Genomic DNA, 25,986 nt, shown 5'->3' on the forward strand with positions numbered 1-25,986 from the left:
GGGCTCCCACTCGGCGCTTTGTGTGCCCATAGCCACACACACACACAAACAGTACTGGTAATCCCCACCCCCTCCTCTCAGGAGTTTGACTGACCGCAGCAGGAGGCTGACTCCTGCTTCTACCTTTGAGAACAGGGAGAGAGGAGAGCAGGGCTGCAGACAGGGCAGCACTGGATTGTGAGAGGAGACAGGTAAGTGTTTTGAGATTGGGGGGTAGAGACAAGTAAACTATTTTAGAACCACTTTAAGCCAGTTATCAAAGTCGAGCACCTGGAAGAAGCCAGTAAAAGGATGCCGGCTCCAATGGGGAATTTTGCAAGCGTAGGCCTGTTGGAGCAGAGGTAAGTATTGTTTACTTTTACCATTGTATGGCGTGGTGAAAGTCAACAATACTTACCTCTGCTCCAACAGTCCTACACTTGCAAAGTTCCTCATTGGTGCTGGCATCTTCTCACTAGAAATAGTTTTGGCATTAGATTTACTTTAAAATGGTTGTAAACCCTTCCATATACCCAGAGAAGTGACTGGCCTCAGGTGATACACACAGGTGAAACAAATTCTCCTACATATGTTGTACCTTTATCTGCAGTCTTCTCTACATCTGTTCAAAGTGCAGAATTTATAAAGCTTGTTTGATGGTTCATAAAAAAGTAGGCAGAGAGCTGAAAATACACTCTGCAATGAGAGCTCTGAGAGCTGATTGGAGGGAAGAGACACCCCCCCCCCCCCCTCTTCCCACAGCAACAGAGCTGAGGCGGTCAATCAGCTGGAGATCCCTCCCATCACTATTTTTCCCTTGGTGTCAGAAGCGACTCATGCAGATGTCAGAGGAAGGAGGCAAAAGTTACACTTGGTGCTCTTATTCGAGACAAGTACACACTATAGAGAGATATGCTTTGTTCACATTTCATGTCTGGGGTTTGCAACCACTTTAAAAGAAAAAAAACAACATAACTAATGCAGAGACTTCCACTGCTGACTTTTTGAAGCCACCAGCTCAAAACAAGTACAAATCCTTTAAAGTCCAGATCTCCATACTGAGATCAGCAAAGGCAGCCTTCATAGGTCTATACATCCTTCCTTTAGGCCCCATTCACACTGGGGCATCGGCGGTAAAGTGCCGCTATATCGTAGTTTTTGCGGGGGGTTTTCGGCCACTAACGGGGCGCTTTTAACCCCCGCTAGCAGCCGGGAAAAAGTTAAAACGACCTGCAAAGTGCCGCTGCCCATTCATTTCAATGGGCAGGAGCGTTGTATACACCGCTCCGTCACCACTCCAAAGATGCTGCTTACAGGCGTTTTTTTAATGTCCTGCCAGCGCATCGATCGCCTCAGTGTGAAAGCACTCGGGCTTTCACACTGAGACTGCAGGGGGGCTGTTTTTCAGGAGCTATTTTTAGCCCAAAAGCGCCTGTAAAACGCCTCAGTGTGAAAGGGGTCTTAGTCTCGGTTCACATATATGCGGTGTGGGAAACACAGCGAATTCTGTGCATTTCCTGAGCCGCATTAATATCGCACAGTATTCATACAAACCGCAGGGGGTGTTAATGACCCCCAAACAATTAGCAAAATACAGTGCGATTGCCAGAATCGATCAAATAAGTGTGAATACCCATGTGATCTGACTTGTGTGGAAAAAAAAAAAAAAAAAGGCGGTCCTGCATCTTTTTTTGGTGCGATTTTTAAGCATACAAATGAATGGCTCAAATAGCACTGCACAGACATCGCATGTGACTTGAATAGGAATGCAGTGCAATTCCTATCTGAATCGCATGCAGTGTCCCGCATTGTATATAGGTAAATCCAGCCTTAAAGTGGAACTAAACCCATCAATTTAAAAAAAAGTTACATTCCCGACATGCCGGGAATTGCGCTCACATTTGCTGGCGCTCGCAACCATCAACTGCCTGCCTCTGGCCGAGGCAGGCAGATGACATCACAACCTCCACCTCAGCCAGTGTCTTGGTGAATTAAATCGTTTGTTTGCAGCAGCATGGTCCAAACAAACTAATTAAACTTCTTTAAAAGCTGCAGGAAAGCTTTAGGCCTCATGCACAATAAATGTTTTGCTATGTCTCCTAGATGCCTTTCCTCCTGGCAGCTGTGTTTTGACGCCTGTAACACGTTTAGGAGAATCAAGCGATTGGGCGTCAATTCATTTCGCTGGGCAGAATATTAACCACTTGCAGACCAGCCCACTGTAGCTTTTCTGCTACAGGGCAGCCACTCTGCACAGAATTATTTATATATACACACACACACACACACACACACACACACACTTCTGCTCTTCTGGGTAGCAGGCACGCGCGCCGCTTCTGCTGTGATTAGTTACAGAAGCCAATCAGCAGGTGATGGCCCAATGGATGACCGCCGACACACGCTGATTGGCGAGGAGACAAACATGATGGAGCTCTGCCTATGTAAACAAGGCAGAGCTCCATCCTGTCAGCAGGAATGTGCTGGATTTTGTTTCCCTGCAAAGCAGTACAATGTACACACAAACATTGGTTAGGCACACATTTAACCCTTTGATCGTCCTAGATGTTTAACCCCTTCCCAGGCAGTGTCATCAGTACAGTGAAAGTGCATATTTTTAGCACTGATCACTGTGTTCGTGTCACTGGTTCCCACAAAGTGTCAAAAGTGTCACTGTCCGCTGCAATATTGCAGCCTCACTATAAGCCGCTGATTGCCACCATCACTAGTATAAAAAAAAAAAAATTAATTACAATTCCAGTATATATCCCATAGTTTGTAGACGTTATAAATCTAGAAAGACACAAACCAATCAATATACGCATATTGGGATTTTTTTTTTTACCAAAAATATGTAGCAGAATACATATTGGCCTAAATTTATGATGAAATTTTTTTTTTTTATTGTATAGGTTTTAAAGTAAAAAATCGTTTTTTTTTTTCCCCCAAAATTGTTGTTTTTTTTTTTTTATTTACAGCACAAAAACTAAAAAATCCAGCGGTGTTCAAATACCACCAAAAGAAAACTATTTGTGAGGAAAAAAATGACAAATTTCATTTGTGTACAGCGTTGCAATTGTCCGGGAAAGTATCGCAGTGCTGTATAGTAAAAAAATGGCCTGGTCATAAAAGGGGTAAATCTTCCAGAGGTCAAGTAAGTATTTTATTCTGGCCATTGAAATGAATTGCCAAAATTCCTGAACTGCAACCGCTAAAGAAGCCTAGCGTAACACGCGTTTACAGGCATCAAGTGTTTTTTCTGCCAAAATGCAGCTGCTCCAGGATGCGCTGGCAGTTTTGTTTTTTTTTTTCTGCCTCTAAATGCCAATGTGCACATGGACACATAGGCTAATATGCAGGGCGTTTAAAAACAAAAGAAAAAAAAACAAACTCCCCAGGATCCCCTAGGAGCAGCGTTAAAAACATTCAATGTGCATGAGGCCTAATGGCCCGCGATCCGAAAATCGGACGAAAAATACCGCATTCGAAGCGATCGTACGATAATCGGATCGTTAGTACAGAGCTTTCGAGAGCTGATTATGACAGTTCATCCGATATTATGCGATCGCACAAACACAAAAAAATGTTCTCGTATTATACCAGATCATAGGATCTTAGTTTCATCAGTACAGTTGTCGTCCGAAAATACAATACAAATACACTACAACGCGTGATTTCTTTTAATTTTTTATTCTGTCGTACGAGAATTTTGGTACTTTTAGTAACCAGTCCATTGTGGATATGCGACTAGCATGCAAAAACAAAAAATGGACGATCTGTCGAATCGTGTGTACGGACTATAAGGCTCCATTCACACTTTTGCAACTTGTCAAAGTCGCAGCCCATTGTATCTGTGCGATTTAACCCCTGATGGGTTTTACTTCCTCTTTTTTTCCCCTGCAAAGTAAAAGCATAATGCGATGCATACTAGCCCATTATGTGCCACTTACCTGCAACCAAAGCCCGCGACGTCCCCGCTGGTGAGCACATCCATCTTCACCCCTCTTCCTTTCAGGGCCGTGGACTCCGGCTCTGACTGGCCGGAGTCACGTGACATCACACCCGCGCATGCTGCCAGTCACAGCACAAGCCCCTAAGAAACGGCACGAACATGCCCTTTCTTCACTGCGCATGCGCCAATGACGTCGGCGCAAGCGTATATGGTAAATATCTCCTAAACTGTGCAGGTTTAGGAGATATTTCCAGTACCTACAGCTAAGCTTTATTATAGGCTTACCTGTAGGTAAAAGTGGTGTAACAGAGTTTACAACCACTTTAAAGTCACAGTGAATTTGAAAAGGTGCCTGCACTACTTTGATGCGACTGATCCAGAGAGTGTAAAGTCATGCTAGTGTGAATGGCGAGGTTGATATCACATCTTCCTTTTTTTGTGGTTTTTATATTGCTTTGGGAACATGCCACAATTATAAAAAGCCTTTAGAATACACATTCGATGATGAAAAAAAACCAAAAAAACAGACATGAAATATTTTTGGCCAGCACTTGTCAACACCGAATAAATGTGAACCAGCACCATTAACCACTTGACCTCCAGAAGGTTTTACCCCAGGCCATTTTTTGTGATACGGCACTGCGTTACTTTAACTGACAATTGAGCAGTCGTGCAACACTGTACACAAATAAAATTGATGCCTTTTTCCCACAAATAGCGCTTTCTTTTGGTGGTATTTGATCACCTCCATGGTTTTTATTTTTTGCACTAAACACAAAAAAAAAAAAAAAAATAGGCATATATTGATTGGTTTGCACAAGAGTTATAGCGTCTACAAACTATGGGATAGATTTATGGAATATTTTTATTTTTTTTTTACTAGTAATGGCGGCCATCAGCGACTTATAGCAGGACTGCGATATTGCGGCGAACAAATCAGACACCCGACACTTTTTTGGGAACCAGTGACACCAATATATTAATCACTGCTAAAAATATGCACTTTCACTGTACTAATGACAGTGGCAGAGAAGGTGTTAACATCTAGGGCGATCAAGGGGTTAAATGCGTGCCCAATATGTGTTAGTGTGTGTGTGTGTGATGTTATTACTAAGCAATATGCTGCTTTTTACTACCTGCCGTCAGAGATAGAGCCCTGGTTTCTTTACCTACACAGGGCTCTCTAATGTCCAGAGCCAATGGGCAGATGTTGGCAGCCAATCACAGCACAGCCGGTATGTTACCCAGCACAGAGTGGCCGCCCTGCCGCAGTATATCTACGGTGGGTGGTCCGCAGGTGGTTAATAACCTGTGCAAGCGTGTTAAGGTACACAGTTGTAAAATGGCCCTGAAGGCCCATCTCTGTTTACATAGTAGGTGTGGTTGAAAAAAGACAAGTCCATCAAGTCTACTATAAGTGATAGGAATTAAAGGAAACCTGTCATCTCTGGAAAACTAAGTATAGACTAACCATAACCTTCTGTCAATTGCACGTTTTCCTTCTTTTACTGACACAAACATAAAAAAAAAAAAAAATTTATCCCGAAAAAAAAAAAAGACAGTAAATGAGAAAATGTGTTTTTATCTCAAATGTCTACAAAAGTTAATTTCTGAGATAAACATTCATCTCATACAGCATTATGTTTAAAGAACCAGTCCCAATAAACAGTTTCCTTGTGATGATGAATAGCCACTTGTTTGCAGTCTGAGTGAATGTAGGTTTGGGGGGGGCTTAGGTTTTACTGTACACCACAACTAAGTATAAGTGGGTCTGCAGATAAAAAAAAAAAAAAAAAAGAAGAAAACAGGCATTCTTAAACCAGCAGATATTCTAAAGATGGAGGTATGGATTTTCTGAACCAGAGTGTGGGACTGCCCCTTTAAACCTGAGTTCTGCAAACCGCAGAAGGAAAAAAAAAAAAAAAAAAAGAAGAAGATGCAACGTTCAGATATTCTGTAAGATAAGAAATTCTATTATTGCTCCACAAACTCCTGTTGCTTTTCATCTACTTTTGTTACGTGGAGGCATCGGTTCTAAAATGACCAAGCCTAAACCGGGCATTCATTTAAGTCATAAAGCAATTATATAACCTAATTTTCCCCCAAAACATCCAAGGTTTCCCAGAAAATTGGTACATTCCACAAAGGCTGGGAAGGCGGGACATTTGGCAGAGTTCTTAACCAATGAGATTTTTTTCACCAAACGTTTTAGTGCTAGTCATACCAGTTCTTGAGAAGAAAAAAAACAAACCAAAAAAAAAAAACCAAAAAAAAAAACCTTTTGCCTACGGGGCTTCAAATACATTAAGATGAAATTAAAAATAGCAACAATTATTGCTTTTGACCCGGAAATCCATTTTTGAAAAATAAATTTCTGCGAATACATTCAGTTAATGAAGTTAAGCCACTTTACATGCCCTTTGGGAAGGAGATACATGGCGTCTCCTGCTGGAACAAAAGCATCAACGTTCAGCTACGGAGGCCGGTAACAGCAAGATTTAACGCAGCACAGCCTATCCGTCAATTCATATGCAGAAATAAGGGCTAAGTGGACACCGGGAACAGGTGATTGTGGGGGTAGAAAATTAGCATAACTGTTTTCTGCTTGTACCGACCAAGTGGAAAAAGCACCAATAAACTGAACTGCCAATTCTAACTTTCCTTGCACAACATGCACAAATGGAGACTTGCGTTTCATGCTTGGTTTTCCACCTGCCTTGAAGATCATGGTACCGTTATAAGGACAGAATGATGCTCAGGAGAGAGGTAGGGAAGAGGTGGTGGCCCGCTATAAAACCGCATTTTTTTTTTTTTAGGATGCTTTGCCCGTTTCTTTTCAGCGTTATGGCTTAGAATCCTGTTGCTGCCCCAGCAGTACAAGGCATTTAAAAAAAAAAAAAAAAAAAAAAAAAAAAAAAAAAAAAGATATGAACATAAATTTCGATCCAGGATGAAAGACCGCATTATATAGCAAATTGTCTCTAAGTAAATTCTGCTCAATTACGTAGTCTTTTAATTAAGTTTCAGGGACGGTAGAACGAATATAGAGTTCCTGCCCCACTTCAGAAAGGGACAAGGATCTTCTGCAAATCTTTCAGTAGAAAGTCTTTCTGGCGGTTGTGTCCCTTTGCTTTGTAGGCCTACTCCCGAATGCTGGCTGAGTATGAGAACTGAGGAAAGTGGGTGCGCTGGTCAGGTTCTAAGGCATCCAGGTTGTCGTCTGCAAAGGAAAGAGACAGTGTTAGGACAAACGCCAACAACCTCTGCAAGGAAAAAAAAAATTAGAACAAAAAACATTTTTTTACATTAACGCATGCCTTGCAAAAAGATGAAAAAAGGAAGAAGTTTTCTATTCCTCGGTCCTCCCTCTTCCCTGTGTGAAGGGCAAGAGAGGGGAGAAGAGATCCAGTGCTGTGCTCTTCACACAGCACTCAAACAGCAGCAGAAACCATTGGCTCCCGATACCGTCAATCAAATGCAGTGAGGAGGAAGTGGTGGGCGGGGCTCCAAAAGACACACAGCTCAGGAGCGAGCAGACACTGTGTGCGCTATATAAAACAGATTGAAAGAAGAGGTTGGAGTGCCGCTGGGGGACCCGAGAAGAGGCGGAACACGGCCGCTCTGTGCAATACCACTACAACAAAGCAGGAAAGAATAAAATTTTTGTTATTGTAAAAAATTTTGACTTTAGTAACACTTTACCCTTTCACTGCCAGCTCCGTACATTGTAAGAACCTAACGGCGAGGGTATCACACACAATCTGGTGGCTGTAGCCAACGGAGTGTGTGTGAAATTGACAGGCAGACTCCTGCCTGTCAGGTGAGAGCAAACACCTCCGGTACTGGAGCCCCCCCCCCCGCCATGCTTACCGGGCACCGCTTGCCCATCGGTAGGCCCGAGATCTCCATGGCGGGTAGAGGGGAAGGAGAAGAGCGGATACATGCTCTCCTCCCCTTCTTCTTGTGACTCGGAAAGCGACGTCTGAAATCACTTCAGGGTCAAGCTCCCGTGTCCCCGGCTCGCTTTGCTAAGGATGTTTTGCAATGCTACCTGCACCGCAAAACATTCAGTGGAGTAAAAGGGAGACACTGACAGGTCAAATTGCAAGACAATGTGAACGTGGGCTTAAAGTGGAGTTCTGGGCTATAACTAATCTTAAAACTGCTGCCATAGTTGAAGGTAAAGCCAAAGGAAATTGAACAGGAAAATTGTATAATGTATGGCCAGCTTTAGACTGGAAGATGGAGAAAAGGGTTTACTTACATCTGTCAGGTGGTGTTATTGTAATGGACTGAGCTGTAAATTCATCATCAAAGTATCTGGTGTCAATTTCAGAGGTGACTTGTGGCTTGAAGGGAGGGGTCAGCTGATCATAGACAAAAAAAAAAAAAAGACAATTATTAAAATCAGGTACATGCAGATTAAAAACACTCTACACTCCACCCATATATGACATGAATTTTAACAACAAAACTACAGAAGCAAAATGACACGTGTATCTGTAAGTTACCTTTCTTTCGTCAACATCTTGCCAGTTGATACAAGAAAAGAATCGATGATCTTTCACCTCTTGGGCATCATTGGGTCCACCTCCAAGCCTGCAATGTGCCATATAATTAATGAATAACCTTGCAATGGGTACTTCATGAAAATTTAATCTGTAAACAGCAGATTGTGTTTCACTAGTCACACAGACCCCTTCTAGTCATTGCAGAAAGTACTACCCACTGCAACAAAACCCAACCACCTCTAAACAATTGCATTTTTAAAAATTAGAGTAGCTTTGGCTGAGGTGGATGGTGTGTATGCCACTAGCAGACAGGCTTAATCCTGTTTATTGGGCAGGATAATGCAAAAGTAGTTTTTTAAAAAATATGAAAGCCATTATAAAGTGGAAACGTTCTGTAATGTTAAATTAAAAGTGATGTTAACAGTCTTACTGGAATGAATAAACCATTACAGAAAGGACGACATTTTTTACCTGGAGAAATTTTGGTTTCCTTTAGTGCTGATCACATAACCAAAAAGCCAAGCCTTGAACATAAGCATCAATGAATCTGAATTGATACTCCTCCTCAGCACAGATCACACAACCAAATGCCTAGGCTTTTAGGAGAGCAGGAACTGAGGATACATGTTCTCTTTAAAACAATCTCAATCCATTACAGTAAAACCAACAAAAATGTATGGTAATATTTGAGTACAGGACAACTTTAAAATTGCATGACCCGTATAACAGAGCACCCCCTGCGTTTTTATTCATTTTTAAGGTTATGGAACTGCTTAAAGCGGAGTTCCACCCATTTAAAACTCAGCAGCTACAAAAAGTGTAGCTGCTGACTTTTAATAATCAGATACTCACCTTTCCCATGGTCCAGCGATGCGGGTGCAAGAAGCCTCACTCCACTCCCCCTATTCTCCGAGGCACCGGCATTCTAACTCTGGGCGACCGGCTGTGGCTTCACAGCCTGGCACGCACTGCACATGCGCTAGCCATGCGATGTGAATGGCCGGGAAATCTTCTGGGACCTGTGATGTATCCCAGAAGATTGCTGGGAGGGAGGGGGGGATGATCTTCCTTCCCGTGCCAGGGAGGAAGTGGGAGCTGGGTGCCTGTAAAAACAGGGTACCCACTCTTCCCCCAAAACGACCTGCCAAATGTGGATTGTCAGGGGGTCACCAGTACTTAAAGCGGAAGTTCCATTTGTGGGTGGAACTCCACTTTAACAAATTAGTTTCCATTGGTTGCTATGGGGAAACTCGCTTTGATATACGAGTGCTTTGGATTACAAGCATGCTTCTGGAACGAATTATGCTCGTAATCCAAGATACTACTGTACATTGAACGTATAATGTTGTTAAGCACCCCAACAGTCACTTGGAGTAAGCCATTGATGTTTTACCATCTGTTATCCAACAATGATAGTTAAAAAGAAGACCAATAAACTCTTCTCTGGAGATTTTGATGCAAGTAAACAGCAGGGGGAATCTTTACCTTTGTTTTGGATCCTTTTTAAGTAGGCCACTCAACAGGGACTTCGCTTCCGGACTGAGTGTTCGTGGGAAGCGGATTTCTTCCATGAGAATGAGTTCAAACAGCCTCTCGTGATCCTGATTGTAGAAGGGTAATCGGCCACACATCATCTCATACATCACAACTCCAAGCCCCCACCAATCGACAGCCCGACCATAGTCATTGTCTTCCAGCACCTAAGAAAAGGTCAGTTTTAATAAGGGCAACTTCAGACAAACACACAAAGTGTATATATATATATATATATATATATATATAAAATTTATTAGAAAATGTTTTGTCAAACACTAAAATAATGCACCCATAGTGAGGGGAAAGAAGTATTTGATCCCCTGCTGATTTTTTGCATTTGCCCACTGACAAAAAATTGATCAGACTATAATTTTAAAGTGATTGTAAAGGATCGTTTTGACTTTTTTTAAAACATACATATCATACTTACCTCCACTGTGCAGCTCGTTTTGCACAGAGTGGCCCCGATCATCCTCTTCTGGGGTCCCTCGGCGGCTTTTGTGGCTCCTCCCAGCATCAGATAACCCCCTAGGAGAAGCGCTCTCCCAAGGGGGTTACCTTGCGGGCGTGCTCCTGAGTCCAATATTTGCGTCCACAGACACGAATGCCGGAGTCAGCCCCGCGTCATCGGATTTGATTGACACCAGCGGGAGCCAATGGCTGCGCTGCTATCAATCTATCCAATCAAGAGCCGGGACCCCATGGAGAGAGGGACAGCGCGTCCCCGCCGAGGAGGTGAAGAGGCTCAGGTAAGTGAAACGGGAGGGGGGGGGCTGTGGGGCCGGTGACTGCCAGGTTTACAACCCCTTTAATGGTAGGTTTATTTTAACAGTGGGAAACAGAACAAAAACATCCAGAAAAACACATTTAAAAAGAATTATAAATTTATTTGCATTTTAATGTAAAATAAGTATTTAATCCCCCATCAGCAAGATTTCTGGCTCCCAGGTGTCTTCTATACAGGTAATGAGCTGAGATTAGGAGCACCTTTTTAAAAGGAGTGCTCCTAATCTCAGCTTGTTACCTGTATAAAAGACACCTGTCCACAGAAGAAATCAAATTCCAATCTCTCCACCATGGCCCAGACCAAAGAGCTGTCCAAGGAGATCAGGGACAAGATTGTAGACCTACACAAGGCTGGAATTGGCTACAAGACCATTGCCAAGCAGGTTGGTGAGAGGGTGACAACAGTTGGTGCAATTATTGGCAAATGGAAGAAACACAAAATAACTGTCAATCTCCCTCAGTCTGGGGCTCCATGCAAGATCTCACCTTGTGGAGCTTCAATGATCTTGAGAACAGTGAGGAATCAGCCCAGAACTACACAAGAGAATCTTGTCAATGAACTCAAGCCAGCTGGGACCATAGTCACCAAGAAAACAATTGGTAACACACTATGCCGTGAAGGACTGAAATCCTGCAGCGCCTGCAAGGCCCACGTGCTCGAGAAAGCGCATGTAGAGGCCCGTCTGAAGTTTGCCAATGAAAATCTGAATGAATCAGAGGAGAACTGGGTGAAAGTGTTGTGGTCAGAAGAGACCAAAATCGAGCTCTTTGGAATCAACTCAACTTGCCGTGTTTGGAGGAGGAGAAATGCTGCCTATGACCCCAAGAACACCATCCTCACCATCAAACATGGAGGTGGAAACATTATGTTTTCGGGGTGTTTTTCTACTAAGGAGACAGGACAACTTCAGCGCTTTAAAAAGGGATGATGGCTGGGGCTATGTACCCTCAAATCTTGGGTGAGGACCTCCTTCCCTCAGCCAGGGCATTGAAAATGGGTCATGGATGGGTATTCCAGCATGACAATGACCCAAAACACACAACCAAGGCAACAAAGGAGTGGCTCAAGAAGAACATCATTAAGGTCCTGGAGTAGCCTAGCCAGTCTCCACACCTTAATCCCATAGAAAATATGTGGCGGGAGCTGAGGGTTCGAGTTACCAAACATCAGCCTCAAAACCTTAATGACTTGGAGAGGATCTGCAAAGAGGAGTGGGACAAAATCCCTTCTGGTATGTGTGCAAACCTGGTGGCCAACAACAAGAAATGTCTGACCTCTGATTGCCAACAAGGGTTTTGACACCAAGTACCAAGTCATGTTTTGCGAAGGGGTCAAATACTTATTTCACTCATTAAAATGCAAATCAATTTATCATTTTTTTGAAATGCGTTTTTCTGGATTTTATTTTGTTATTCTGTCTCTTGCTGTTAAAATAAACCTACCATTAAAATTATACCATTTCTTTGTCAGTGGGCAAACGTACAAAATCAGCAGGGGATCAAATACTTTTTTCCCCTCACTGTATTTCTCTAATCCACCTAGCCCCTGCTGTGCACTAGGGATAGACAATCAATGCCATCTCCTATTTGGCCTACTAAATGCTGGGGGTACCCAACCCTACTGTAAGTGCACCCGGTATCTACTCCTGCAGCCAAATCACCTTTAGCTGGCACATACAAATCACACACACAAAAAAAAAAAAAAAAAAAAAAGTGTGCGTTTATTTATAGATGTAGCACTCTACTAGATAGGTTGCTAGGATGTTCGGTAAATTAAACTATTTTTTGGTCCTCTGTATTCTTTGGAGCAGCTGTTGATTGCTTTGGGCTGTGATGGAACTCACAGGCTGCAGGTTTGATTGCTTCCCCCTGCATTCTACATAATTCTAGAACATAGCTTGAATATTTATTGTGCTTCAGCCAATCCCTGGGAGATGTGCCCAGCAGGTGGTCTGAGCTTTAGAACAGCAGGGGATTTCCTGTTGGAGGGATTCCACCTATCTGGATGGGAGGTGCCTTAAAGGAACATGTTAGGTATACATTATTATATGTCATAGCCTACTTCATTTTAAAAATCAGAACCAAGACCACCCATAAATCAATCGTTACCTCTGGGGCCAGGTACTCTGGGGTTCCACAAAACGTTCTCATTGTAGCGCCGTCTGTGATGCCTTCCTTACAGAGTCCAAAATCTGTAATCTTTACATGACCATCTTTATCCAGCATAAGATTCTCCAGCTTTAGAGAGGAAAACAAAAAATTAGCAGGAATTCCTTTACACCTACGTTAGCAATAAACTGAAAAGTTAAAGATTGCTGCAAGTGTCCTCGAAATGACCCAAGAAACACAAATACTGCAGCTTATCAATCCTTAAGCCTACGAAAACACATCACCGTTTTTTTTTCGTTCATTCAACCAAACAACTTGAACGTAAAAAAAACTGCACGGGTCCAGTCGGAGCCGCTGTACTAACAATCTGATGTTAGTACAGCAATCTCCCCCGCTAAAGCTATTGTGTTCTGACAGGGGCCCCCTTGCCCCCTGCCCTGCCAGAACTCTCCGGTCAGCTGCTGGTTTTCTGACTGGCTGCCATACACACAAGCCGAATGTCGGCCATTTTTTATTGAACGGGCCGATGTCAGCCTTTAATTGTAGTTGCTGTAGTAGTCTACATTTGGCTCTAGTCCTTTTATTTTTATCTAGTGATCCTGTCCCAGGGTGACAAACTCCACTCACTGTATTCTATCTAGTGTTGTCAGCCTAGGAAGTAAGGAGTCTATTGATAAAAAGAAAGTTGCTGTGCGGATGTCTTCAGCACATGCACAGGCAAAACCAATTATAACCGTATTGTATGTTCTTGTTTTTTTTTGGGGGGGAGGGACACAACACCACATTATGGCCGTTACATTGAGCCGACGATCATAGAAGATAATCATATTACAAAAAATATAGTGATAATTTGATGTGTGTGCCAACGCCGAGGTCTGCATGGCAATTTTTTTTTTTTAAACAAGGACCCCTTAGTGTTTTAGGACTACAGTATACAAGGCTCCCTTCTCATGTAAAAATATGTGCTTTCCAATATATTCATTATAAAAAAAAATAACCATTTCCCCTCTCAAACCAGCTATATGCACAAAGCAAAGTGAAGGGAAAAAAACAAAAAACAAATTCCCTTTAAATTCTATGGGACTCTTCACATTCCTGCGCTGCGTTTTTAAAAGTCCCGCATCTTCGGTATCCAGTTTAAAAAAAAAAAAAAAAAAAAAAAAAAAAAAAAAAAAACCCTCCCATTGAAATAAATGGAAAATACATCAAAAATGCACCACGGTTGCGTTTTGAGTTACATGTCCATGTTTCACATGTGCATGCTGGCAATCAGAAAATGCACCAAAAAGGCATACATTTTTTTTTTTATCACAAGAAAAGGCATATATGTTTTTAGAGTGTTTTTTTCAGCAGAGCAGTGTGAAAGTACTCTAAGTGCTTCCAAATCAATTCTAACACCCGGTATCCAATTAGAAGTGGAACAGAGGTGAATATGTAGTTTTATTGAAAGTCGTAAAGTCATGATAAAACCAACATGTTTCGGGGGAACAAAGACTCCCCCCTTCTTCAGGGCTGTTGCTATGATGAATGGGGATAGTGTATATTAAAGTATAAAATACAAACAGCGCAAAGAGAGAACAAAAATAAATGCAGCTGAACACTAAAAGATTTTTTCACATAATCCAAAAGTCAATAATATACAAAAAGGAGTGCAGCGTAATAAAGGGCTCAATAAAACATTTCAAATGAGATAAAGAAGTTTATATGAATCCAATAAAAAAAAAAACTAGAAAAATGGAAACTGGACTAACAGTCCCAGCAACAAAGAATCCCTGTGAGAAATTTCAGTGTAAGGGTGACTTTCCCTCCACCTCCAGCACGCTTGCTTCGCTCACATCTAGGTGTGGACCACTGAACTAACAGATGGTCAACAATGCATGTCCCATATGGGTATAACTTCCAAACGAAGGTCTGGATCAACCAATCGGCATCCCAGGGATATAGTGGTAAGAGAAGAAAAATCTAGCACACTGATGATTTCTGCTCAGAAGATCGTGGCACTGAAATCGGGAGTGTCTGTATTCTCCGGTGGTTGCTGCAACCAATGGAAAATACAGACGACACCCAATTTCAGTGTCACAGACACACCAGTGTTGGTATATCCCCATTCATCATAGCATACAGCAGCAGCCCTGAAGAAGGGGGAGTCTTCGTTCCCACGAAACGCGATGGTCTTATGCTTTACAACTTTAAATAAAACAACTACTTATTCACCCGTGTTCCACTTCTAATTGGATACCGGGCGCTCCTTTTACCTACCTTCACAAGTACACGCAAAAACGACCTTGAGGTCGTACCCAGAGATAGCAGCCCAAGCCCTTCAAAAGGGCTCACCGCCACCTTTTCTGCCAAGGTGGGCCAGATTCACCAGGAGCAAACTTCTCAAACATGCTCCCATCACCACTCACAGACCCTCACCCGAGGTAGTCAGTCCATCGCAGTCTCTCACCTGTAAAAGGAATTCTAACGGGAGGTAAGAATTTAGCAGCCTCAGGGCTACTTCATTTATGCACTTATAGTCAGCAGTGCAAAGAATCCTAGCCGGTGCACAGATTTGGTATTTTGACTTCAATTATATGGATTTCACCTTCTCACAATGGAGGTTTGATGAATGTGAAATGTCCCCTTGCTGACACAACGAACAACCATAACAGACTCAAAGTGAAGGAGTCTTATCAGGACAACATATTGGTTTTTACTTGCCTTAATATCTCTGTACACCACGTTCCTGGAGTGGAGATATTCCAGGGCAGACACAATCTCTGCACCATAAAATCGTGCCCTCTCTTCTGTGAAAACTCGTTCACGAGACAAGTGAAAGAACAGCTGTGGGGAGGAATGGACAGGTCACTAACAGAATAGGAACTATTTATACAAATGAGAAAAAAAATATATATTTATATCTATATACAGTATCTCACAAAAGTACACCCCTCACATTTTTGTAAATATTTTATCATATCTTTTCATGTGACAACACTGAAGAAATTACACTTTGCTACAATATAAAGTAGTGAGTGTACAGCTTGTAAGGAAGTGTAAATGTGCTGTACCCTCAAAATAACTCAACACACAGCCATTAATGTCTAAATCGCTGCTGGCAACAAAAGTGAGTACACCCCTAAGTGAAAAATGTCCAAATTGGGCCCAAAGTGTCAATATTTTGTGTGGCCACCATTATTTTCCAGCACTGCCTTAACCCTCTTGGGCTTGGAGTTCACCAGAGCTTCACAGGTTGCCACTGATGTCCTCTTCCACTCCTCCATGATGACATCACGGAGCTGCTGGATGTTAGAGACCTTGCGCTCCTCCACCTTCCATTTGAGGATGCCCCACAGATGGTCAATAGGGTTTAGGTCTGGAGACATGCTTGGCCAGTCCATCACCTTTACCATCAGCTTCTTTAGCAAGGCAGTGGTTGTCTTGGAGGTGCGTTTGGGGTCGTTATGTTGGAATACTGCCCTGGGGTCCAGTCACCGAAGGGAGGGGATCATGCTCTGCTTCAGTATGTCACAGTACATGTTGGCATTCATGGTTCCCTCAATGAACTGTAGCTCCCCAGTGCTGGCAGCACTCATGCAGCCCCAGACCATGACACTCCCACCCACCATGTTTGACTGTAGGCAAGACACACTTGTCTTTGCACTCCTCACCTGGTTTCCGCCACACATGCTTGACACCATCTGAACCAAATAAGTTTATCTGGGCCTCATCAGACCACAGGACATGGTTCCAGTAATCCATGTCTATTCTGCTTGTCTTCAGCAAACTGCGGGCTTTCTTGTGCATCATCTTTAGAAGAGGCTTCCTTCTGGGACGACAGGCATGCATTGTGTATTGTCTGAGCACTGACAGGCTGAACCCCCCACCCTTCAACCTCTGCAGCAATGCTGGCTGCACTTATACGTCTATTTCCCAAAGAACCTCTGGACATGACGCTGAGCACGTGCACTTAAAGCAGGACGGAAAAATAGCAATTGTTCCCAATTTGGACATTTTCACTTAGGGGTGTACTCACTTTGCCAGTGGTTTAGACATTGATGGCTATGTTTTGAGTTATTTTGATGGGACAGCAAATTTACACTGTTATACAAGCTGTACACTCACTAATTTAAATTATAGCAAAGTGTAATTTCTTCTGTGTCACATGAAAAGATATAATACAATATTTACAAAAATATGAGTATATCTCTATATAAAATCAGCATGCAGAATTTAACAAGAATGTCTAGTGTTTTCACACCTTGATCGTCTGATTTAACTACTTAGCAGCATTTCAGGATGATATTAAATATATTTTTATTCGATACATGTTACACCATCCCGGCTCTTAAAGAGGTTCTTTACAAAAAAAAAAAAAAAAAGAAATAAGGTAGATGCTGACTTAATAAAAGGACACTTGCCTCTCCAGGGATCCAGCGCTGCCCTTACCCGGCCCAGTTCTTCACTAGCCTCCAGGTTCCCAGCATCTTTAGTGTGGGTAGCCGTCTACTGCATGCGTGATGCGCATGTGTGAGCCACTCTGCATTTTGCGAATGGTCCTGCAGCCTTCTGGGACCTGTGACGTGTCTCAGAAAGCTGCGAATGCCTAGGTGATCTGAATGGAAATGGGAGTGACTATCTGTCAAAAGTAGGTACCTACTCCCAAATCCAAAAAAGAATTACATGCTAAATCCACTTAGTTTTATTAACTATTCTCAGTCTTCCAGAAAACTCTAAGTTTCTGCTGCAAGTGTGATAACTAACCTAATACAGGGTCTAGTGTTTTTTCAATATAATTTGAGGAGCGCTGTGGAAGCAGGCAGATGCCACATGTGAGAGATGTACTCTGGGTTTTCAAATAGCTGAAATACTATTTTTTAGCCAATGAGACTTTTTAAGCAAATTACAAAATCTATCTTCATTTATGTACAATCTAAAAAACATAATTCTGATAAAATGTTGTAGCGGCTGAAACATCATAGAATGCATGCACATAATACCCATATAATTTTGTGGAACACCCATAAAGTCACAAAAGGGTATTCTATATCAAATTCATGGTGCTTGGTTTATCTGCGTCAATTCCCAAATTCGGGACAAACCCAACGAGTTTTTCTTCAGGGGTTTAGGGTGTCATATAATGTGCATGGACAAAAATACACGAATATATAGGCCCAAAATTTAAAAAAAAGCAGAAACCTTTCCAATCCACGCCACCAATGGTCATGACCATTTGGCATACATTTGACCCAGGTGGTGGTGGAGAAGACTGTTTACCGAGCACACATGGAGGATATCCTTGTTCTTTGTGGCCTCTGTGTGTGCGCGCGTGTTGGTCTACTCAGTTGGTTCTCCACAGAAAACATTTGGAGATTTTTTTTTTTTTTTTACTCACCTCTTAATGCCTTTTTCTAGGGGGTCCCTCGTAATCGGACTCCTTCAGCGCCTGGGCTCCTGACGTCACTTCCCTCGGCGCAGGAAGGGAGATTAGCCCCCCCCCCCCCCCCCCCTCTCTGCAATCATCTGGGACACGTCACAGGTCCCAGATGATTGCGCGGCCAGTCACGGCTCGCGCATGCCCGGCTGTGAAGCCACAGCCGGGTGCCCACAGTTACAATGCCAGCGTCAACGAGCGGAGGGGGAGATGAGTGGGGCTTCGATCCCCTGCATCACTGGACCCTGGGACAGGTAAGTGTCCGATTATTAAAAGTCAGCAGCTGCAGTATTTGTAGCTGCTGACTTATTTTTTTCTTTTTAAGCGGAATTCCGCTTTAAATGAGCCTGTGTACTCAATAACTGGTAAACATGCACTAAACCACAAAATATATATTTAATGTCCACACCTCTCCACCATTGGCATACTCCATAACAAAGCAGAGCCGGTCACTTGTCTGAAAGGCATACTTCAAAGCCTGTAAGAGAGAAGAGAGTGAAAAATCAATTAGCGCTCATGAGACCGTTCTGTGTTCTAACACAATGCTAGTGGCACTAGCGTATCCTATTCACACTGCAATGCAGCCAAGGGTAAATCTCACAGTAATGTGCAGCAATGCAGCACATCGCACCACTGAACATTGCAGTGAATGAATTGTACACTTTAAAGTTAGAAAAAAAAAAAAAAAGGTAGCAGTGTGATGTGCTGAATCTCGCACCACACTGCCCCCTTCTGCAGCCTGCAAAGGAAAGCTGCCGTTGCTGTGTGAATACAGCCTAAAACAAACATGTTACACTTACCTGCTCTGTGCAATGGTTTTTCACAGAGCAGCCCTGAATCTCCTCTTTGGGGTCACCCGTCGGAGATCTTGGATCCTCTTTTTCTGTGTCTGCTCCCATAGAAAAACACTTGCTTAGGGCAGACGTGTGGGCTTGATTCCGAGCGGGGCTGTGTGCATCTACTGACACAGCGCAGCTCAACCCCATCCCCAGCTCTCTGCTCACAGGATTTAATTGACAGCAGCAGGAGCCTGTGGTTCCTGCTGCTGCCTCTTATTAGAGAGAAGAACGGGAACAGTGGCGGATCGAGATCAGGCCAAGGTAACTATAAAAGGGGGGATACAAATACAAGGATATTTTTTACAACACCACAGGGAATGAATCAAGATAAAAAATTATTAGCTTTTAGAGCCCCTTTAAGTTTCAGTTGAGCTAAAAGGGACTTATAGGTGGAGACTGATGAGTTCACCTATACATCTCCTAATATCACCTACTTCAAGATCTCCCTGCCACTGTCCCTTTCCACCTTGGAGCTGTAGGAACTCTCAATTCCCCGATACATCCTCTATGAAAAATTAAATAAACCAAGGATCCAGAAAGGAAAGTAGGACCCTTCATAACAGCTGTGCAGACCCTAAACCATTGAGGAAACCTCTGCATTGATCTGAGACACAAATGTCTCCGTATGTGCCAATAAAATCTAGCTTACAGTGAAGTGAACATTAAAGTAATTGTAAACGATCACCTTGTAAAACACCACATTCAGTTTAAAATAGAAATGAAAGGCAAAACATTTTTGTATATTATATATATAAAAAACACGTTATAAATACTTTCCCCTTTATGAGTGATCACATTTCCTCTGTTCTCAGCTGCATTAGAGCTGGGCGGAGAAGCAGCAGCACACTGAGCTTCCCAGTGAATGGCTATGCAGCATGGGCATGTCAAGACAAGTCTTTGGAGGAGAGTACACAGAGTTCCCAGCATAGCTAGAGAACTCACCACAGTGTGCTCTCCTGCTTAGTGTGGTCATTTTTTAATAGGGAAGCAGAGGGACTGGCAGGAACTCCAGGGATTTCACATAAAGGAAGCAATACAAGGAGAACAGGACACTTTCTCATACAAGTACATGGTACAGCAGATACATATCAGAAATATGAAGTGTTGGGGGCAACAAACGCTTTAAGGCAGGATGGTTAATGACAGCACAGGATCTGCTTTAGAAGAACAACCAGATTGTCTATAACAGCCCCCCCACCTTCAGAAATTAAGACAAGTATATTATCAGAAGCTATACAAGAGATTTCAAAAGTATATACAGCAATACAGTTGTACTGTAATGATACAATTACAAATGTATAATTAGTGACTTAAAAGAAAAAAAAAAAGCAAATAAGCAATGGACCTCCCGTAACAAAACCTACCGTTAAAAATGGATGTCTTGTATTCTGCAAGACTCTGCTCTCTGTAACTGTATGAGCCACTTCATCCTGGAGTTACAAGAGAAAATGTCAAACGATAAATCAAGAGGAGACAGTAGAAATACAAGTAACACGAAAAAAAAAAAAAAAAAACTCTACAGATGAACCTTGTTGGTTTTATTTTCCATTTTGTCTAGCTCCATTCATGAAAATTGTGCAGGACAAAATCGCTTTTCCATATACTGTGCTGTACATGTGATGCCTTATAATCTCAAGACATCTTTGTACATGAGGTTGAAATATCGTCTCTGCCTTTTACCATGCGTTCCATATTTTATATGACTAAACAAACTTGAATCCAAGTGTGGCTGGCATGAGACTACTTGGACAGAAGGCTAGGATAATGCTACGCTGGCCCTTGTACACTTTCCTAAAAGTGTTGTTGGACCAAACATTAGAAGCTGCGTGATCTAGGCAACTGCCTAAAGAAGAATTCTAGGTGTAAGATGTGCTGACCTCCTGGAATTCTCAAACACTATAGTCACTAGGATCTAACAGAGGAGAGTGTGTGTGTTCAGATATAGATATATATATCTATATCTATATTTTCGATCCATTGTGCAGGAGTGCTATGGGTAAAAGCACATGATTAAAGGAAGCCCGTGATGAGAGAAATATGAGCATGTTTTTTATATGCAGCTTCTTCAGCATGACAGCCAAGCAACTATCAATTTTAGAAGTGGTCAGCAACGGCTTTCTTTTAAGAAGAGGCCAAAATGACAAAGTCCACAGTTGCTCAAATAACCAAACTTAAAGTGGAGTTCCACCCATTTAAAAGTCAGCAGCTAAGAAAAGTGTAGCTGCTGACTTAACTGACACTCACCTGTTCCACGGTCAGGCAATGCCAAATGTGGCATGTCAGTGGGGTCACAAGTACTTAAATGGGAAGTTCAATTTTTGGGTGGAACTCCGCTTTAAGAAGCCCAAAAAAATGGGTGGAAGAAAAGAAAATTGCTCAATTCCCCCCCATCAACACTGACAATGCCTCCTGCAGTGCTATTGTTTTCTCCTGGTGGGAAAGGAGGCACAAGGAGCCTTCCCAGCCAGAAGAACACAATGATTATTACTAGCTGCTATGGACATTGGCAATAATCACATGTAAACAATCCAACAGGCTGGAGGTACCAAAGTTGTACAATCAACCTGCCCAGATATGGATTGAATCTCTGCCAATCCCTGCTGAACCAGCTTTAGTAACAAAGGCTTGCAGTAGGGCATGTCTGAATGCCTGAAAAGTTGATGTTTGAAGATAATACGCTGCAGCAGCAAAAATCTATGGCCAGTTCAACTACAAACAGCTAAAAAAACAAAATAAAAGCCACAAAAACTACATTAAAACCCCATCCATAAACAAATCATTGAGGACAATTTTCTGCCCCTACTACATTCCATTAAAAGGGACCTTTGTCAAAGGCATAAACACACATATAACTGGTTTGGAAGGAAGGCAATCTTAAAAATGACAGTCATGTCTAGGGTGCTTTACCTGTTCCAGACTTTTCCGATTTTAATCCCACAGAGATACTTGAAAGCACTTTGGGGGAAATTCTTAGATTTGTTTGGATGTGCTCACATTCACGCTAATCCCATACCTACCTCACCACGTCCAAGCTGTAACGGAGGTATCACGTTCCCAGACCCCATAAATTATTGCCAAGCGGCGCCTCTATCCAGAGTAATAGCTTATTGCAGGGACTATGGATATAGGCTGGTGGATCCTACTAAACGATCTAGCATACTGCTACATTGTCTACTCTGGATCCACCCGGCATTCCTGGTGAACCTTAGAGGACAACCACTAATAGGCCCAACTCTCTAAACTCTTTGAAAGCCAAGCCACAAGTTTCTCATCTCACCCCAGTATTGAGGAACCCAGAGTTCCCACTAGGGGTATTTGATAGGTGCTTTAGACAACTTTTGAAATCAGGGATCTGCCAGATAGAACACTCTCTCTGCGACTTGGGCCCAAAGCCTACTCATTCCCTCCAACAGATGGTCGACCCCCCCCCCTCTAGACTGGTGGCTTCTCCAGAAATTGCACCACTATCTTTTGTCAGTTGCTAAAATGGGTGCATTTTAGCTCAGAGAAGTCTTTTGAATGTTTGTGCATGGACCCTATGCTGTCTTCTCACACAGTTTCAGCAGCATATCAGCTACTAGTTCTACCAGTAGACTTTGTGTCTCCCCCCCCCCCCCTATTTATGCTCAAATGGTAAAGAGACTTGGAGACCTCATTCTCCTCCACTCAGAGGGAGGACAGCTTATATTTCGCACAATATTTGTCTATTGCAAACAGATATCAGGAACTAATATATAAGATCCTGATAAGAGTTCCATCAGTCTTCCGCAAAATATACCCCAAGACAGTTGGCAGCTGTTGGAGATGCTGAAAGGCAGGGGGCACACTTCTCCATATCTTTTCAATGTGTGATAAATACCTATTACACTCCTCTCACCTATCCAGGAAACAATAGAAGAAAACAATGCTGATCTATTTAGTGAATGCAGCCAAGGCATGCATGCCGGCCCTCTGGAAACAGGAGAGCCCCCCATCATTCAAGAAAGGTTCAGGCGCACTTGGTTCCACTGGACCATGTTCACTTGTTACCAGAAATATGAAATGTCGCTTGCTCGTGACGTGTAAAAATTTTAAGAGGCCTTTTTTCTTGGTGTTTCTGCAGCTCGGACTTGGAGTGGCTGGAGTTTGGCTGACAATGGTCCTACTCGGTGTTCAGCGCATAAAAACTGAGTTGTTTATTTTGTATTCAGCTCTTTAAGCTACGTAACTGACAATGCTCTCTGTATATTTACCAAACTCCCGGAAAGTCTGTCTTTATGCATTGTTGTTGATTCCAGACTCTAAGCCATGTAATTTTCAAAAAAATGTAATAAAAGAATTTAGGAAGAAAAAAAAAAAATATAAGTGAAATGAGTATTATTTTAGTACCACGCAATATTCCTGCTAACACCCTTTATGTGTAAATAGGTATACCTAATAAAGTGGTCACCGATTGCATATAGTATACAGCAGCTCAAAACATCTGCACACCCAGCACACTCACCTTGGCGATGATGACATCTTTGCGTAAGATTTTCATAGCATAATACCGACCCGTTGCCTTCTCCCGTACCAGGATCACTTTTCCAAATGTTCCTTTTCCCAACAGCTTGAGATAGTCAAAATCATTCATGGTCTAGAGAAGAGTTCACAAATGAAAAAAAAATAAACTCAATGAGTAAAAAAAAAAAAAAAAAAAAAAAAAAAAAAAGTAAATATTTGCTTTTAACATCTGAACAGTTAACCCAAAGAAAAACTATAAAAGGTTTTTTTTTTTTTTTTTTTGCTTTCAGGCCGTTTACATGGGAAGATTAGCAGTGTGCCCCAAGCGGGGCTGTCTGACTGGCATGGGAATGCAAAGGTGTTGCATGGATCCCTGTGCTGGTGTCCCATTATTGTCTATTGGGAAACATGCAGCTGCATGGACACAGCCGCTGTGTCCCAATATGACATTAGGATGCAGGTCGTCAAACACACGGGGCACGTGCAGCTAATCGCCCCGTGAATGAAGCCTAAGCTATCCACATAAAATGTGTAATTTAATTTAAAAAATTGTATCTGCGTTTTTCTTTTTTTTATTATTTGGACTGAGCAAAAAAATCTAGATATACGTGTTATAAATACAGTCATGAAATGTTGAACAGTATGCATATGAAAAATGAGAAAGGTACACTGAAAAATGGGATTTTTGACTTACCATGAAATCCATTTCTCTGAGTTCATTGACAGACACAGCGCTCCATTATTAAGATCCATAGGATTATATTGCTCTGTACAGGAGAAGGACACTAGGCAGAAAAAAAAAAAAAGACTTGGCTATGCCTATGGGCAGTCCTAGGTGATATACACCCCCCTCCCTGCTATAGGCCTTCAGTTTAGCAACAAGCAGTGTTAGAAGCATCAAAACTCCGTAGAGGGGTGGGTGCTGTGTCCGTTAATGAACTCAGAAATGGATTTTATGGTAAGTCAAAAATCCCATTTTCTCTTTTGTTCATCGACAGACACAGCGCTATTCAGAACCATAGGGATGTCCCAAAGCAGTGCCAAACATGAGGGGTGGGACAATGAAAAATCCCAAGGCTAACACAAGAGCCAACCAGGTAACAGGAGCCTAACCTGAACAATACACCTCCAAGAGAGATTATACCCCCTAAACAGCAGCCCGCAACACCTTGCGGCCAAAAGAAGCATCCTCAGATGCCAGCACATCCACGTTGTAGAATTTTGTGAAAGTGTACACAGGCGACCAAGTGGCCGCCTTCTTGCAAACCAACGCAGCTGATGCCTGATGATGGAAGGCCCAAGAAGCAGTAAGCAGCCAAGTAGAATGTGTCGTAACGGAAAGGAGGAACCCAACCCCTGATAGAATAGACCAGAGTCATTGTATGTCTTATCCATCTAGAAAGGTCGCAGAAGAAGCAGACAGCCCCTTTTTTGGCCCGTCTGTGATCACAAACAGTGAGTCTGATCTCCAAAAAGACCCTGTGACTGCCAAATACACCCGAATCGTCCAAACACATTAAGAGCATGCAAAGTAAATCACTTAGGACATTTTGACCTGGGACACAGGGAAGGCAACACAACGTCCTTAGTCAAAAAGAATCAGAGGAGGGAACCTCGGACAAGGGCAAAGAACCACTTCATCTTTGTGGATCACCAGGTAAGTAGTATGACACGGTAATGCCTACAGTTCCGACACTGTGAGCAGAGGTAATAGCAACCAAAAAAGCCACCTTCTGGGACAGAGCAAGCAGAGGAACCTCCCGAATATTTTCAAAGGAAAGCTCCTGTAGAACCGAACGCACCAAGAGCAGATCACACGGTGGTAGAAAAGACTGCACTGGTGGAGGCAGATGTCAAACCACTTGATTAAGAGTACGCACCAGGGAGTGCAAGACCAGGAGGCGCCGAAGAAAACCGCCAAGGCTGACACCTGGCCCTTGATGGTACTCAAGGCCATGTTCTGCTCAAACCCCCCTGTGAAGGAAGGTCGAAATGCGAGCTACCGAGAAAGAACAAGGGTAAATGCCAAGCGCCCCACACCAGGATATGTATGCTATCCATGTCTCGTGTTAAATCTTCCTAGAGGAAGGCTTCCTAGCCTTCAGCAACATCGTAACTTCAGCACCTGGCTCAGAACAGCCAGGCCTTCAAAACCAGCGACTGAAGCAGGATGGAAGATCGGCCCTTGGGGCAGCAAAATCTCCCTGAGAGGGTGTCGCCAAGGGACGTCAGCGACCAAGCGCACCAGGTCGGCATACCAAGACCAACAAGGCCATCCAGGCCCACTAGAATGACCGGAATCCCTTCGGCCTCGATCCTGTGCAAAATCCGCGGCAGAATCTTGAGAGGAGAGGCGTAGATCCGACTATACCGTCC

At 42.8% G+C, this 25,986-nt stretch overlaps 1 protein-coding gene across 1 annotated transcript in view; it reads right to left on the reverse strand.

Moving 5' to 3' along the window:
* Positions 1 to 5,497: 5,497 nt before the first annotated feature.
* The window catches only part of AKT2 (AKT serine/threonine kinase 2), a 78,057-nt gene continuing 57,568 nt past the window's right edge, over positions 5,498 to 25,986 (reverse strand). Inside the window, exons 6-14 of the mRNA XM_073598499.1 lie at positions 23,612 to 23,743; positions 20,493 to 20,558; positions 18,699 to 18,767; positions 15,577 to 15,699; positions 12,874 to 13,002; positions 9,928 to 10,142; positions 8,443 to 8,530; positions 8,196 to 8,298; positions 5,498 to 7,151 (exon numbers count right to left, since the gene is read on the reverse strand). Of these exons, the coding sequence (XP_073454600.1) occupies positions 7,072 to 7,151; positions 8,196 to 8,298; positions 8,443 to 8,530; positions 9,928 to 10,142; positions 12,874 to 13,002; positions 15,577 to 15,699; positions 18,699 to 18,767; positions 20,493 to 20,558; positions 23,612 to 23,743 (1,005 nt within the window). The 3' untranslated portion in view covers positions 5,498 to 7,071. The remainder of the gene's footprint in view (positions 7,152 to 8,195; positions 8,299 to 8,442; positions 8,531 to 9,927; positions 10,143 to 12,873; positions 13,003 to 15,576; positions 15,700 to 18,698; positions 18,768 to 20,492; positions 20,559 to 23,611; positions 23,744 to 25,986) is intronic.

Source organism: Aquarana catesbeiana, linkage group LG09 (assembly GCF_042186555.1).
Source record: "Aquarana catesbeiana isolate 2022-GZ linkage group LG09, ASM4218655v1, whole genome shotgun sequence".
Taxonomy (NCBI): Eukaryota; Metazoa; Chordata; class Amphibia; order Anura; family Ranidae; genus Aquarana; species Aquarana catesbeiana.